At 43.0% G+C, this 15,274-nt stretch overlaps 1 protein-coding gene across 7 annotated transcripts in view; it reads right to left on the bottom strand.

The window, feature by feature from the left end:
- The window catches only part of LOC140713921 (alpha-1,6-mannosylglycoprotein 6-beta-N-acetylglucosaminyltransferase A-like), a 174,493-nt gene that overhangs the window by 47,693 nt on the left and 111,526 nt on the right, over positions 1-15,274 (bottom strand). For all 7 annotated transcript variants that reach the window (XM_073024612.1, XM_073024609.1, XM_073024614.1 and 4 more), the window contains 3 exons: positions 7,023-7,157; positions 5,079-5,212; positions 1,396-1,529 (listed from right to left, as the gene is read on the bottom strand). In XM_073024612.1, coding sequence (XP_072880713.1) covers positions 1,396-1,529; positions 5,079-5,212; positions 7,023-7,157 — 403 coding nt within the window. The remainder of the gene's footprint in view (positions 1-1,395; positions 1,530-5,078; positions 5,213-7,022; positions 7,158-15,274) is intronic.

The raw sequence follows: 15,274 nt of genomic DNA, 5'->3' as shown, positions 1-15,274 counted from the left end.
AACATCAGAATGGGGAAGAAATATGATCTAAGTGACTTTGACCGTGGAATGTTTGTTGGTGCCTGACGGGGTGGTTTGAGTGTCTCAGAAACTGCTGATCTCCTGGGATTTTCACGCACAACAGTCTCCAGATTTTACAGAGAACGGTGCAAAGAAACCCAAAAAAAATCCAGTGAGCGGCAGTTCTGTGGGTGAAAATACTTTGTTAGTAAGAGAGTTCAAAGGAGAGTAACCAGACTGGTTCAAACTGACAGGATGGACTGCAACAGCAGAAGACCATTAACATACACTCAGTGGCCACTTTATTAGGTACAGGAGGGGTGTATATTTCTTATTGTAACTTGGAAATTTTTTTAATATATTGCATTGTACCATTGCCACAAAACAGGTAATTTCCTGACCTATATCAGTGATTCTGATTCTGCAAGGAAACATGATGCTAAATTGTCCCTGATTCATTGGTGCATTGTATACTTCAAAGGGCAGCTGGAGTCTTCCATCTAGACATTCAGCACAGAAATGGCCTCTGGCCCAGTCCATCAGCTCCACGTACCACCTTCCACTTTCCCTCTTGCATCTGCACCAGACCCAGCTGACCCCAGTTTTCCTGATACTTACTACACTGGTGAGAATGTGAGGAGCTGATTAAAACAGAAGCCCACAGATCTTTGGGATGTGGAAAAAACAGGAGCACAGAGGGGAAACTCACCTGGTCACAAGGAGAATGTGCAAACTCCACACAGACAGTGCCTGACCTGGGTTTCCGTTGCCACTGCTAAACCACATTCATCAGCTCCTTGTGAACAGCATTACTGGTTACCAAATAACCTACAGCAAACTTTCTTCATTATTTTCCACAAAGGCGCATGCAGTGAACCCTGGCAGTGGGTGAGACAGTGTCTCACTGTGGTGAGGGAGCATTGGCGGTGGTGGTGGTGGCGGTGACCACAGTACTGGAGTGGGGATTTAATGGCTACACACACTAAAGCCGTGTTTCCACTTTGTATCCCTCTCATCTCCACAACCATTCCCTGGCTGCTGTGGATATGTCCTTTCAGACTTGTGGATGGCTTTCTCGTGCCTTGTGGATGATGATGAAGCAGCTGCTTTCTGGAACAATGCAGGGAAAGTTTCAGATAGGAAGCAGGACGAAAACCACAGTAATAATATATTTTTTTGCCAGTTGCTGATTTTTGTAGGTCACCTGATTGGGAACCAGCCACATTCCTCACTGCAACTTGTTGGCAACACTTCCCTTCAGTTGTTGGAAAGGAAGAGGTTAAATATCTGCAGTCACTTCCAACCTGACTTCCTTGTTCTATAATGTTTTGTTTATATTCAAATACAGCAATAGCTGAAGAGCTTAAGAAAGAAACTTTTGATAAAAGCACAAACCTTCCAGTAGTCTGCCAATTTTCCATAAACCAGGGCTTTGTTAGTTCTTGAGATTTTATTCAGGAAAGCAGAGCGATTTTTGTGAAAATATTCCTCCACAACAAAACCGAGGAAACTATTATCAGGTGTGTGTGCTGCAAACACATGAGAAAGCACAGTGTCAGTTTATAGCTGTCCTCTCCATCTTTTTATTGGTTAACGGCACACTTACTGCTTAACAACACAGTTACCAGCCTTTTTGAGCTTTTGTCATTTGACCTATAAATATGCATGAATTTTTATTTGCATCTCCTGATAAGCGAGCCACCAATAGGGGTTCATGTTTTACCTTCCTGCTGCCACACTTCACTGACACACCTGCTATGTATTTCATTTTCAGTAATATTTGAGTGAAATTGTAAATATTTTGTTAGATTAGGCATTCTTTGTTGTTTACATAATTCATTATGGGTTGTATGTACAAAGTATGAGAATGGCATAAGTCATTACACCACGTCATAAGTGAATGTCTCACTAAGGTAAAAGGAAGCAGACACACATCTCCCAGCTCCCATTAGTTTCTGGAGTTACAAAATATAACATTGGCAATGAATAAGTATTAAAACTAATCTGAAACAACTACGCTACCTGTTGAAGTGCAGCACATTATTTTCTTCGCAAGAGGAGAGGTTCGAGTTAAAACAAAAGGCAGAAAATTCACGGGTTCATAAACAGTCAGTGCCAGGTGATGATGATGATGATAATAATAATAATAATAGATTTTTAAAAATGCAGAAATAGCTGGCTACATCAGAAAGATAGACACGTTTGATTGCATGACAAATAACTACACAATGTATACTGAATGAATTGAAAGGTATTTTGAAGCAAGCGAAATAGCCAGTGAAAAACAATTGCCAGTTTTGCTGAGTGTAATAGGTGGGAAAGCATACAGTTTGCTTAGAAATTTGCTCTGGTCTTAGACTCCCCCACTATAGGAAACATCCTCTCCACATCCACTCTATCTGTGTCCTCTGGTCTTAGACTCCCCCACTATAGGAAACATCCTCTCCACATCCACTCTATCTGTGTCCTCTGGTCCTAGACTCCCCCACTATAGGAAACATTCTCTTTACATCCACTCTATCTGTGTCCTCTGGTCCTAGACTCCCCCATTATAGGAAACATCCTCTCCACATCTTCTCTATCTATGCCTTTCAATATTCAGTTTCAATGAGATCCCCTCATCTCCTTTATGCATCTCTTCACACAATCCCACTAACCTGCACCCTGAAGACTGATGACCAATAGATTTCTACCCTGTCCACCACATCATTGTCAATTCATCTGCTGCTTCAGTTACAGCCCCCTTTTCAAATCAATTCTCATAACATAGAACCAATCCTTGTCTCTGTCATCCCAGCAAATTAACAAACTCTTTTTCCTCTCCAACGTCCTTAAATCTACCTTTGCAATTAATTCCACAGATTCACCACCCTCTGGATAAAGTCTTTACTCTGTTCTCTGTTCTAAAGGGACATCCTATTTTGGGGCTGAGCCATCTGGTTCTAGACTCCCCCATTATAGGAAACATTCTCTCCAGATCCACTCTATCTAGGCCTTTCAATATTTGGTTTGTTTCAGTGAGATATTCCTCATTCTTCTAAACTTCAGTGAGCACAGGCCCAAAGCCATAAAATGCCCTTCATCCATTAAACCTTTCATTCCCTGAATTACTTGCATGAACCTCCTCTGGACCCGTTTTAATGCCAACACATCTTTTCTTAGATAAGAATCCCAAAACTGCTCACAATACTCCAAGAAGGGTCTGATCAATGTCTTATAAAGCCTCAGCATCACATCCTTGCCCTTATCTTCTGGAGTTCTCAAAACGAATGCTAACATTGCATTTGCCTTTCTCCATTTGGTATGGCCACTGTTCACTTTCATCATCATTTGGTATGGCTACTGTTCACTTTCATCATCATTTGGTATGGCCACTGTTCACTTTCATCACCATTTGGTATGGTCACTGTTCACTTTCATCACCATTTGGTATGGCCACTGTTCACTTTCATCATCATTTGGTATGGTCACTGTTCGTTTCATCACCATTTGGTATGGCCACTGTTCACTTTCATCATCATTTGGTATGGTCACTGTTCACTTTCGGCTTCCCCTTTGGTACTTCTGCTCTTGCCTCTTGCAGGGTTAGAGGGAACACCTTGAAAGGACCTGTGGATTTTCCTCAGGATGGCAAACATCTCCTCCTTTGAAATCTTATAGAGTCCATGGAGTCAATACTGCTTTGCCTCACTTCAATAGACTCTGTGTCCATCTTGTGAATAACTGTAGATGTAAAAAGATCATTTGAGATCTCACCCATTTTTTTCCTCTTTACATAGTTTGTTGACTTTTGCACCTTGGTTGTTTGTCCATCCTGCTGGGGGCGGTCTTTCATTCATTTTGCATGGTTCTTTGACTTACTGTGAATGCCCACAAGAAAATGAATCTCAAGGTTGTATATGGTGACATATATGTACTTTGATAATAAACTTATTTTCACCTTTGTCAAATGAAGTTAATCCCCTTGGTATGCAAATTGGCCAGATCAGAGATCAAGGCATGGCGTTTGGGATACCAGTCATTGGAGAGTGTGGCATTCAAGGCATAGTGTTTAGGGTCCTAGTCATCAGAGAGACTGGAGTTGAGGTCTGCATTTACGGGTCCTCATCCATTAGTTCTTATCGGTGAGTCCTGGGGTCAATATTGAAGATTAAAGGCCAAAGGTTAATTGGATGTCTGGAATGTGAGACTTGATGGCGGAGCTCTGAGTCGGCAAGTCCATCGGAGAACATGAAGCCCAATGTCTGTGAATCTGCAAATCCATGGAGGCCAGAGATGGCCAGTCCTTGGGTTTGAGGAGAATGTGAGCATGAGTGTGAATGTTTGTGTGTGTAAGCGTGAGTGAGTGAAAACACCAATCACACGTTCCAGCCAACTAGGGTTTCTTTCTAAATGTATTTGACTGGTTTGCTTTTGCATCAGTCTTGCCAAGTCTGAATCAAGCACAGTGACAACAACACTCCCTGCTTACGTTGGTCCATGTTCCAGGAAAGAAGATTAGTGATTTCAATAGATGCTGTTAAAGGAGTGGTGTTAATTGAATCCTAGGTTACTGCTTTTGAGTTGTAGTAACAGCATTAGTTTTTAGTTAGCTTGAGAGTTTTTAGTTAGTGGTGCTGTTGGCCTCGTGTTTATTATTTGCCTTTCTTCTGTTTGGATCTTATTCAAATTCTATGAACTGTTCATTCTTTTTTGTGTCTCTCCCTCTGCACTTGGGCCTTCACTGAACTCCGTCACTACTGTTTATTTCTTCTGTGCTGCATCACAGTGATTCGCTTTGAGACCACAAATATTCAGCATGGTCACAAACTCATCAATTGATAGAGTATCCTGCTTCTAAACACTGGCTCAGCCTTCCTCTCTAAACTAAACCAATAACACCATCACTCAGACACTCCATGCACCACAAACCATTGTACAACAAGCTAAATATGTTGAGCAGATTTCAAGGTAATTTTTAATATTTTTTCAGATAGTAAAATTGAATATTGCACATGGCCTGCATTATTGGTACAATGTTACATGAAATATCAATAAAACCTCACAGTATTTTACTTGAGGATCGGTCATTTACTTACGGAACATGTTGTAAAACTGCTTTGGAATGAGATTGAGTTTGCCCCAGGGTGAGCCGTAATTTCTTTTCTTGGCATATTCAGCATGGTTAAATTCAGGCTCTGTTCCAAATGAATCAAGAACCCTCAACAAGCAACTGAGGAAGGATGAGAAAATTAGAACTAGTAGCATGGAATGGTGGACATTTTATTCCAGATCTGTACTTCGTACTTTACTTTTATATAATTCTTTATATGCTGTTATTCATTATCTGTTGAATGTTGTTTTTCATTTCCTGTCACACCAATACATCACTGCAAATCCCTAATACATGTTTGTACATGGCGAATAAATGAGATCTCTTTCAGTTGTTTAATCTCACAGTTGTGTTCAATGTGTTCAAGAAAATGAATCTCAGGTAGTATATGGTGATAAATATATACTTTGGTAATAAAGTTAGTTTGAACTTTGAATGTCAAATTGATTTTTACTTTTTGTCCTGAGACCAGGTAGCATTATTGAGAAGCTCATTGGGAACTGTTCAGATGAAAAGTCAGAGTGATAGAAAAGTTCAGCACAGAAACAGGTCCTTCAGTTCATCTAGTCTGTGTTGAACCACTTGAACTGTCTTCTATCAATCTGCACCCGGACCATAGCCCCCCCATACCCCTACCATCCATTTACCAACCCAAATTTCTCTTAAACGTTGAAATCGAGCTTGCATGTACCACTTGTGCTGGCAGCTCACTCCGCACGCTCACAACGCTCTGAGTGAAGAAGTTTCCCCTCATGAACCCCTTAGACCTCTCACCTTTCACCCTTAACCCATGACCTCTGGTTGTAGTCCCACCCAACCTCAGTGGAAAAAGTCTGCTCACATTTACCATATCTATACCCTCATAATTTTGCATACTTCCATTAAATCTCTTCTCAATCTTCTATGTTCCAATGAATACTGTCCTAATCTATTCAGTCTTTCCATATAACTCAGGTCCTCCAGACCCAGCAACAACCTTGCAAGTTTTCTCTGTACTTTTTCAACCTTATTTACATCTTTCCTGTAGGTAGATGACCAAAACTGCACACAATACTCCAAATTAGGCCTCACCAATGTCTCATACAACTTCAATATGACATCTTGTCCCCTATGCTCAATACTTTTATTTATGGTGGCCAATGTGCCAAAAGATTTCTTTACAATGCCACTTTCAATGAAATTATGGACCTGTATTCCCAGATCCTTTTGTCCTACTGCACACCAGAGAGTCCAACCGTTCACTGTGTAAGACCGCATTGTTCAGCACATTTTTCCAGCTGGTTTAGATCCCTCTGCAAGCCACGATAGCCTTTCTCGCTGTCCACAACATCCCCAAACTTGGTGTCAGATCCAGTTAACCATGTTATTACCCAGACTGTTGACTTAGATGACAAACAACAATGGACCCAGCACCAATCCTTGTGGCACTCCACTAGTCACAGACAGGGTCAAAAATGAGATTCCCAAACCACATATGTGCAAAGGTACAGGAGCCTCAGGACTCACACCAACAGGTTCAGGAACAGTTATTACCTCTCAACCATTAGGCTTCTGAACCAGAAAGGACAACTTCACTCAACTTCACTTGCCCCATCACTGAACTGTTCCCACAACCTATATATTTACTTTCAAGGACTCTTCATCTCAAGTTCTCCATATTTATTGTTTTTGTTTTTATTATTGTTATTATTTTGCTTTTTTTGTTTGTTGTTTCTTTGTATTTACTATGAATGCCCACAGAAAATGAATTGTATCTGGTGACATATGTGTAATTTGAGAATAAATTTACTTTGAATTTTCAACTTAAACTTTAACCAGATGAAGATCAAATTGCACTTAGGCTAAAGGTGTTGCTGGGAGCCCAGAGGGAGAATATTAATATTTCCTGCTTCGGAATGATCAGCACAAATAAGACAATATACTGTCCTACCAATAGTGGGTAAAGGATGTCCCGAGCACAGAGTTGAGTTGCTTTAACCCAACAATGTCAATGTATATGAGATCAAGCAGCTTCTCTCCTCGGATTGGACATCCATCTTTATTTCCAGTCAGAATGCTCAGGTGCCTAATCCAAATGAAATAAATGTGAGAGTCTGACCAAGGCAATAAACAATGCACAATGTAATTTCATTTCAGCCTCTCTAGACATCTACAAATCTTCCTTGTTCAACATTCATTGGATCTTAACTTTACTATTTTGATATTCCTGCTGCACATGATAGATTGATTAGACTACATGTGGGAGTAGAAATCCAATCACAAAGATTGATTCCGACAGGTAACATAGAAACATCGAAAACCTACAGCACAATACAGGCCCTTTGGCCCACGATGCTGTGCCAATCGTGTCCTTACCTTAGAAATTACCCAAGGTTACCTATAGCCTTCTATTTTTCTGAACTCCATGTATCTATCTAAAAGTCTCTTAAAAGACCCTATTGTATCCACCTCTACCACCGTTGCTGGCAGTTCATTCCATGCACTCACTACTCTCTGCTTAAAAAACTTACCCCTGACATCTCCTCTGTGCCTACTTCCAAGCACCTTAAAACTGTGCCCTCTCATGTTAGTCATTTCAGCCCTGGGAAAAAGCCTCTGACTGTCCACACGATCAATGCCTCTCATCATCTTATACACCTCTATCAGGTCACCTCTCATCCTCCGTCGCTCCAAGGAGAAAAGGCTGAGTTCACTTAACCTATTCTCATAAGACATGCTCCCCAATCCAGGTAACATCCTTGTAAATCTCCTCTGCACCACTTCTATAGTTTCCATATCCTTCCTGTAGTGAGGTGACCAGAATTGAGCACAGTACTCCAAGTGGGGTCTAACTAGGCTCCTATATAGCTGCAACATTATCTCTCTGCTCTTAAACTCAATCCCAAGGTTGATGAAGGCCAATGCACCTTCTTAACTACAGAGTCAACCTGCGCAGCAACTTTGAGTGTCCTGTGGAATCAGACTCCAAGATCCCTCTGATCCTCCACACTAGCAAGAGTCTTACCATTAATACTATACTCTGCCATCATATTTGACCTACCAAAATGAACCATTTCACACTTATCTGGGTTGAACTCCATCTACCACTTCTCAGCCCAATTTTGCATCCTATCAATATCCCACTGTAACCTCTGACAGCCCTCCACACTATCCACAACACCCCCAACCTTCGTGTCATCAGCAAATTTACTAACCCATCCCTCCACTTCCTCATCCAGGTCATTTATAAAATTCACAAAGATTAGGGGTCCCAGAACAGATCCCTGAGGCACACACACCACTGGTCACCGATCTCCATGCAGAATATGACCTGTCTACAGCTACTCTTTGCCTTCTGTGGGCAAGCCAGTTCTGGATCTACAAAGCAATGTCCCCTTGGATCCATTGCCTCCTTACTTTCTCAATAAGTCTTGCATGGGGTACCTTATCAAATGTCTTGCTGAAATCCATATACACTGCATCTACTGCTCTACCTTCATCAACGTGTTTAGTTACATCCTCAAAAAATTCAATCAGGCTCATAAGGCACGACCTGCCTTTGACAAAGCCATGCTGACTATTCCTAATCATATTTTGCCTCTCCAAATGTTCATAAATCCTGCCTCTCAGGATCTTCTTCATCAACTTACCAATCACAGAAGTAAGACTCACTGGTCTATAATTTCCTGGGTTATCTCTACTCCCGTTCTTGAATAAGGGAACAACATCTGCAACCCTCCAATCCTCCGGAACTTCCAGTTTTACAGTTATGGTAATTACAATTATGGATCGCAATGAAGGTTACCGTTATGGAGAAGTGTTAACCAAACAGTACATCTTCTCTTCCAAGTGCCAGGTAATTTTGGGTAACATGAAAGCAAAGCACCTTGTGATGGTGCAATGAATCACGCTAATTCTACCTTCAACATAGTGTGCTATTCTGAAACTCCCTTGGGTGTAGCTGCGACTCTTTAAGAATGGATTCATTTACTCAAGTGACCTTTTAGAAAAATATCTAAATAGCTATCTGAACATGTATGTTCTCTTGCAGATTTAAAGTGGCAGTTAAATAAAAAGGGAAAACATATGTATAAAAATGTAGCTTAGAACTGAGTAATTAGAGGAAGGGTCATAAAAGAAACTTGGTAAATGAGTTACAACAAAAACAATAGGTCAATGTGATATCAGACTAAATAAGGCATTGAGGTAATGTTGGATTACAGTCTAAATTCCAATTTATTTTTCTTGCAGTTGAACTGTCTTTCTGCTTTCCTTATGTTTGTATAATCATCTGATTCTGTAAATGTTCAGTAGATTTTCAGTAATTTACAGTATAATTGGTCCTGCACTTATGTGCACTTCTTGTCTGTAAGCCTGAGATACCAGGTCAGTCTAAACCAAGATGGTTCTTGTTGTCTCACAGGTTGTTCTTATCAGAGAAGATTCCCTAATTTACCCATCCACAAAGAGAGAGCCAACAGCTCGCTGTTCTGCTCTTTGCTTGCCTCCTCTCCTTCTCTCTACTTACAGCTAGCATAATGTTTTACATGCTAATGAGCAGGTTTCAATTTCTGCCACTGTCTCTATGGAATTTGTACACTGTCCCTGCAACCACATGGATTTCCTCCAGGTGCTCCGCTTTCCTTCTAAAGATGGTTAGTACATGGCTTTGTATGGGACAGCTCACATCTTACAACCTGGATCAAGCTTTTGAGGAGGTAACAAAGGAGACACCTAATAAGACCTTTATAAGACGTTTGATTATGTCGCTCATGGTAGGTTGATTCAGAAAGTAAAGATGCATTGGATGCAGGATAAATTGCAAGTTTAGATTTGGAACCGTCTTGCCTAGAGAAGGCAGAGTGGGGGTGGAAGGCTGTTATTCTGGCTGGAGGTCCATGACCATGATGCTCTACAAGGATTGGTGCTGGGAACACTGTTGTCTCCGATATATTCTATATCAGTAATTTAGATAAAATGTTGATGAGTAGATTAGCAAGTTTGCAGATGACATCGAGATTGGTGGAGTTGTGAAGGAATATCAAAGAACACAGCAGGATATAGGTCAGTTACAGACAAGAACTGAGACTGGCAGATGGAGCTTCACCTGGGCAAGTAAGGTGTTGCGCTTTGGAAGGAGAGAATATACAGTTAATGGTAGACCTCGATAGCAATCAGGTACATAGGAACATTAGTATCTCTAGAGTTAATTGAAAATTACTAAGCAACTGGATGAGGTGGTGAGGAAAGCTTGTCGTAATTACTAGGGATACTGAGGATAAGAATAAGAAAGTAATGATGCAACTATGTAAAACTTCAATCAAACCACACATGGAGTTTAGTCAGACCACACTTGGAGTTTAGTCAGACTACAAATGGAGATTAGTCTGACCATACCAGGAGTTAAGTCAGACCACACTTGGAGTTTGGTCAGGCTACACATGGAGATTAGTAAGATGACACTTGGAGTTTAGTCAGACCACACTTGGAGTTTAGTCAGACCACACTTGGAGTTTGGTCAGGCCACACATGGAGATTAGTAAGATGACACTTGGAGTTTAGTCAGACCACACTTCGGAGTTTAGTGAGACCACACTTGGAGTTTAGTCAGACTACAATTGGAGATTAGTCTGACCATACCAGGAGTTAAGTCAGACCACACTTGGAGTTTGGTCAGGCTACACATGGAGATTAGTAAGATGACACTGGGGTTTAATCAGACCACACTTGAGTTTAGTGAGACCACGCTTTCAATTTAGTCAGACCACACATGGAATTTAGTCAGATCAAACATGGAGTCAGTCAGACCACACATGGAGTTCAGTCAGACCACACATGGTGTTTAGTCAGACTACACTTGGAGTTTAGTCTGATCACTCTTGGAGTTTAGTCCGACCACACTTGCTATTACCTCCTTAATTGGGCCTTAATCCCCTTGTCTGATTTCCAGTCATTCCCAGTTCCACTAATTATAACACACCTGGTTCCCATTAGCAAACATAGAATAAAAGTTGGGCGTCACAGCCATGCTTTGCCAGTTTGATGGTCGACTCTAGTGTGAGTAAAGCTCGTTTCCTGATTCCTTAGGACTGTCAGTTCTAAGCTCCGCATCATTTCCTGGATACTCTACGTAAGCCTTGTCCCTGTGTAAAGACTCGCCTGGATACCATTTTGTTGTTTGCAACGCTACTAACACCTCACGATCCTGCCTCTGTGCCTATGTCCTGCACTTGGGTTCATCCTCAGCCTCGTCCTTGCAGCAGTTTAGTGTAAATTGGCATCACAGTCGGCACAACATAGAGGGCCGAATGACCTGCCTAGTGCCATAGTGCCCATCATTCCAGCTCTTCAATCCACTGCCTCTTTACAATGTCACGGGATCTGTCTCTGAATGGAAGCTGATGACACTGTTCTCTGGACTGCTGCACCAGCTCTCTGTTACTAGACCATGAACTGCAGATTTCTCCAGCTAAACATTGTGAGAATGAAGAATAAGAAGCACAAGAACAAATAAGTCACCATCCATTTCACCTCCCCCCCCCCCCCACCCCCGGAACCATTACTTTCCAGTGATAAATATCATTTTGATGTCTTTGACGTGATCAACATGTGCCCCTACTTCACCCCATTTGTTCCTTAAACCCTCTCACATCCTTGACCTGTCCTATACAGTAAATCCAGTTCATGAAACACGTTGGGGCAAGTACATTTTGGACCAATTAAGCAATTGCTCCTGATAGCTGAAGTTTCATGGAAATAGTTAAAAAGATATAAAACCCCCATTTTACTGAGCAACTAATTATGCATTTAGTCCATTAGACCATAAGACATAGGAGCAGAATGAGGCCATCTGACCTATCGAGTCTGCTCCGCCATTCAATCATGCTGTTCCTTTTTTTTCTCCTCCTCAACCCCAGTTCCCGGCCTTCTCCCCGTAACCTTTGACACCATGTCCAATCAAGAACCTATCAATGTCTGCCTTAAATACACCCAACGACCTGGCCTCCACAGCTGTATATGGCAACAAATTCCACAAATTCACCACCTTCTGGTTAAAGAAATTTCTCTGCATCTCTGTTTTGAATGGATGCCCCTCTATCCTGAGGCTGTACCCTCTTGCCCTAGACTCTTCCACCATGGGAAACATCCTTCCCACATCTACTCTGTCTAGGCCTTTCAGCATCCGAAAGGTTTCAATGAGATCACTTCATATCCTTCTAAATTCCAGTGAGTACAGACCCAAAGCCATCAAACATTCCTCATATGATAACCCTTTCATTCCTGGAATCACCCTTGTGAACCTCCTCTGGACCCTCTCCAATGCTAGCACATCTCTTCAAAGCTGAGAAGCCCAAAACTGTACACAATACTCAAGGGGAGACCTAACCAGTGCCTTATAAAGCCTCAGCATTACAACCCTGCTCTTGTATTCTCGACCTCTTGAAATGAATGCTAACACTGCATTTGCCTTCCTCATCACCGACTCAACCTGCAACCTGCAACCCGTCGGTGCGGGCAGCGGAGCGGGAGTAAGGAGTGCTCGTGATCGAAAGACAACTGGAGATTGGAGGATTGGAGGATCAGCCGTTGTAGGTAGGCCGAGACCCTTGGACCTACCTGGAGAGTACCTGAGGAGGAAGGTAAAGCTGCGCAAGCGCGGGTGATGTTACCGGCGAGCGCGGGCTTTAAAAAGCGGCCCACTTTCAGGAGCGGGCAGCGGAGTGCGCAGGAGCAGAGTGCTGGGCTTTGGCTCAGCGGGCTTTGGCGCAAGAGGACTTCGGCAAGAAGCCTGCTTTTCATTTATTCTGACTAATCTGGGATCAGGTAATGGGGGAGACAGTTAGAGCAGTGGTGTGCTCCGTACGCAGTATGTGGGAGGTCAGGGTCAACACAGTTGTCCCTGATGACCACACCTGCAATAGGTGCATCCAGCTGCAGCTCCTATCAGACCGAGTTAGGGAATTGGAGCAGGAACTGGATGAACTACGGATCATTTGGGAGGCAGAGGCAGAGATAGATAAGAGTTATCGGGAGGTAGTCACACCGAAAAGACAGGAGGTAGGCAAATGGGTGACAGTCAAGAGAAGCAGGGGGAGCAGACAGAAAGAGAAGAGCACCCCTGTGGCCATTCCCATCAAAAATAAGTATACAGTTTTGGATACTGTTGGTGGGGATGACCTACCAGGAACAAGCTGCAGTGGTCCTGTCTCTGGCACTGAGGTTGGACCCTCGACTAGGAAGGGGAGGAGGGAAGAGAAGAGAGCGGTATTGATAGGGGATTGTATAGTCAGGGGGGCGGATAGGAGATTTTGTGGGGAAGATCGGGAGTCTTGGATGGTATGTTGCTTCCCTGGTGCCGGGGTCCGAGACATCTCAGATCAGGTGCAGGTTATTCTCGAGAGGGAGGGCAAGAATCCAGATGTTGTGGTCCATGTAGGGACCAATGACATGGGTAGGATGAGTGAGGGGGTCCTGCGTAGGGAGTTCAGGGAGTTAGGTGCGAAGTTGAAGAGCAGGACCTCCAGGGTAACAATCTCAGGATTGCTACCTGTGCCACGTGCGAGTGAGGCAAGGAACAGAAAGATTATAAAGATTAATACGTGGCTGAGAGGATGGTGCAGGAGGGAGGGCTTCAGGTTTGTAGATAATTGGGCTTTGTTCCAGGGAAGGTGGGATCTGTTCCGAAGGGACGGTTTACACCTGAACTGGAGTGGTACTAACATTCTTGCAGGGAAGTTTGCTAGTGCTTCTGGGGGGGGGGGGGGGGGGGGTTAAACTAAATTTGCAGGGGGCGGGGATCCAGAATGTGAGAGAGGATAGCGAGAGGAAGAATAAAGGACAGGTGGGGACTACACGGTTCTGGAATATTAAGTGTGTAGTAGAGAAAGGTGAGGCGGAACAAGTGATAAGGAGGACACATGTACAGAGGGATGGTCTGACGGAACATGGAGTTAAATGTGTTGAAAGAATAAGTAAATTTAGGAAGGACAACAAAATTCTAGGGGCATATAGCCCGATGGGAGTTCGGGGAGCTGGGTTAAGCACAATAGGCAGCGATTCAAACGGAGAGAGGAGAAATGGGCTAAAAATTCTATATCTGAATGCACGAAGTGTCAGAAATATGGCGGATGAGCTTGAAGCCCAGGTGCGAATGGGTAACTATGATGTTGTTGGGATAACGGAGACATGGCTGCAGGGAGATCAGACCTGGGAAATGAATGTACAAGGGTATACGTGCTATCGTAGGGACAGAAATGTGGGCAGAGGGGGTGGGGTGGCCCTGTTGGCGAGGAATGAGATTCAGTCCTTTGCAAGGGGGGACATAAGGTCAGGAGAAGTAGAGTCTGTGTGGATAGAACTGAGGAACAGTAAGGGCAAAAGGACCCAAATGGGTGTTGTCTACAGGCCACCAAACAGTAGCATGGATATTGGGTGCAAGTTGAATAGGGAGTTAACATTGGCATGTGGCAAAGGTAATGTCGCAGTAGTTATGGGGGATTTCAACATGCAGGTGAACTGGGAGAATCAGGTTGGTGCTCGACCACAGGATAGGGAGTTTGTAGAGTGCCTACGGGATGCATTCTTGGAACAGCTTGTACGAGAGCCGACCAGGGACAAGACTATTCTGGATTTAGTGTTATGTAATGAACAGGATTTGATAAGCGATCTCGCAGTAAAGGAGCCATTAGGAGGTAGTGATCACAATATGATAAGCTTTTATCTGCAATTTGAGAAGGATAAGGGCAGCTCGGAGGTGTCAGTGTTGCAGTTGAACAGGGGAAACTACGGAGTCATGAGGGAGGTGCTGGCCAAAGTTGACTGGATGGATATCCTAGCAGAAAAGACAGTGGAACAGCAATGGCAGGTATTCTTGGGAATAATGCACAAGGTGCAAAATCAGTTCATCCCCCAGAGAAGGAAGGATTCAAAGGGGGGAAAGGGGCCACAGTGGTTGACAAAGGAAGTCAGAGATTGCATAGCATTAAAAAAAAGGAAGTATGACAGAGCTAAGGTGAGTGAGAGGACAGATGATTGGGAAGTTTTTAAGGAACAACAGAACTTAACTAAAAAGGCAATACGGGGAGAAAAAATGAGGTACGAACACAAGCTAGCCAGGAATATAAAGGAAGATAGCAAAAGCTTTTTTTAGGTATGTGAAGAGAAAGAAGATAGTTAAGAACAATGTTGGGCCCTTGAAGAATG

This window comes from Hemitrygon akajei, chromosome 20 (genome assembly GCF_048418815.1).
Source record: "Hemitrygon akajei chromosome 20, sHemAka1.3, whole genome shotgun sequence".
Taxonomy (NCBI): Eukaryota; Metazoa; Chordata; class Chondrichthyes; order Myliobatiformes; family Dasyatidae; genus Hemitrygon; species Hemitrygon akajei.
The sequence above is the reverse complement of the archived record's forward strand: the minus strand, read 5'-3'. Positions and strand labels throughout refer to the sequence as shown.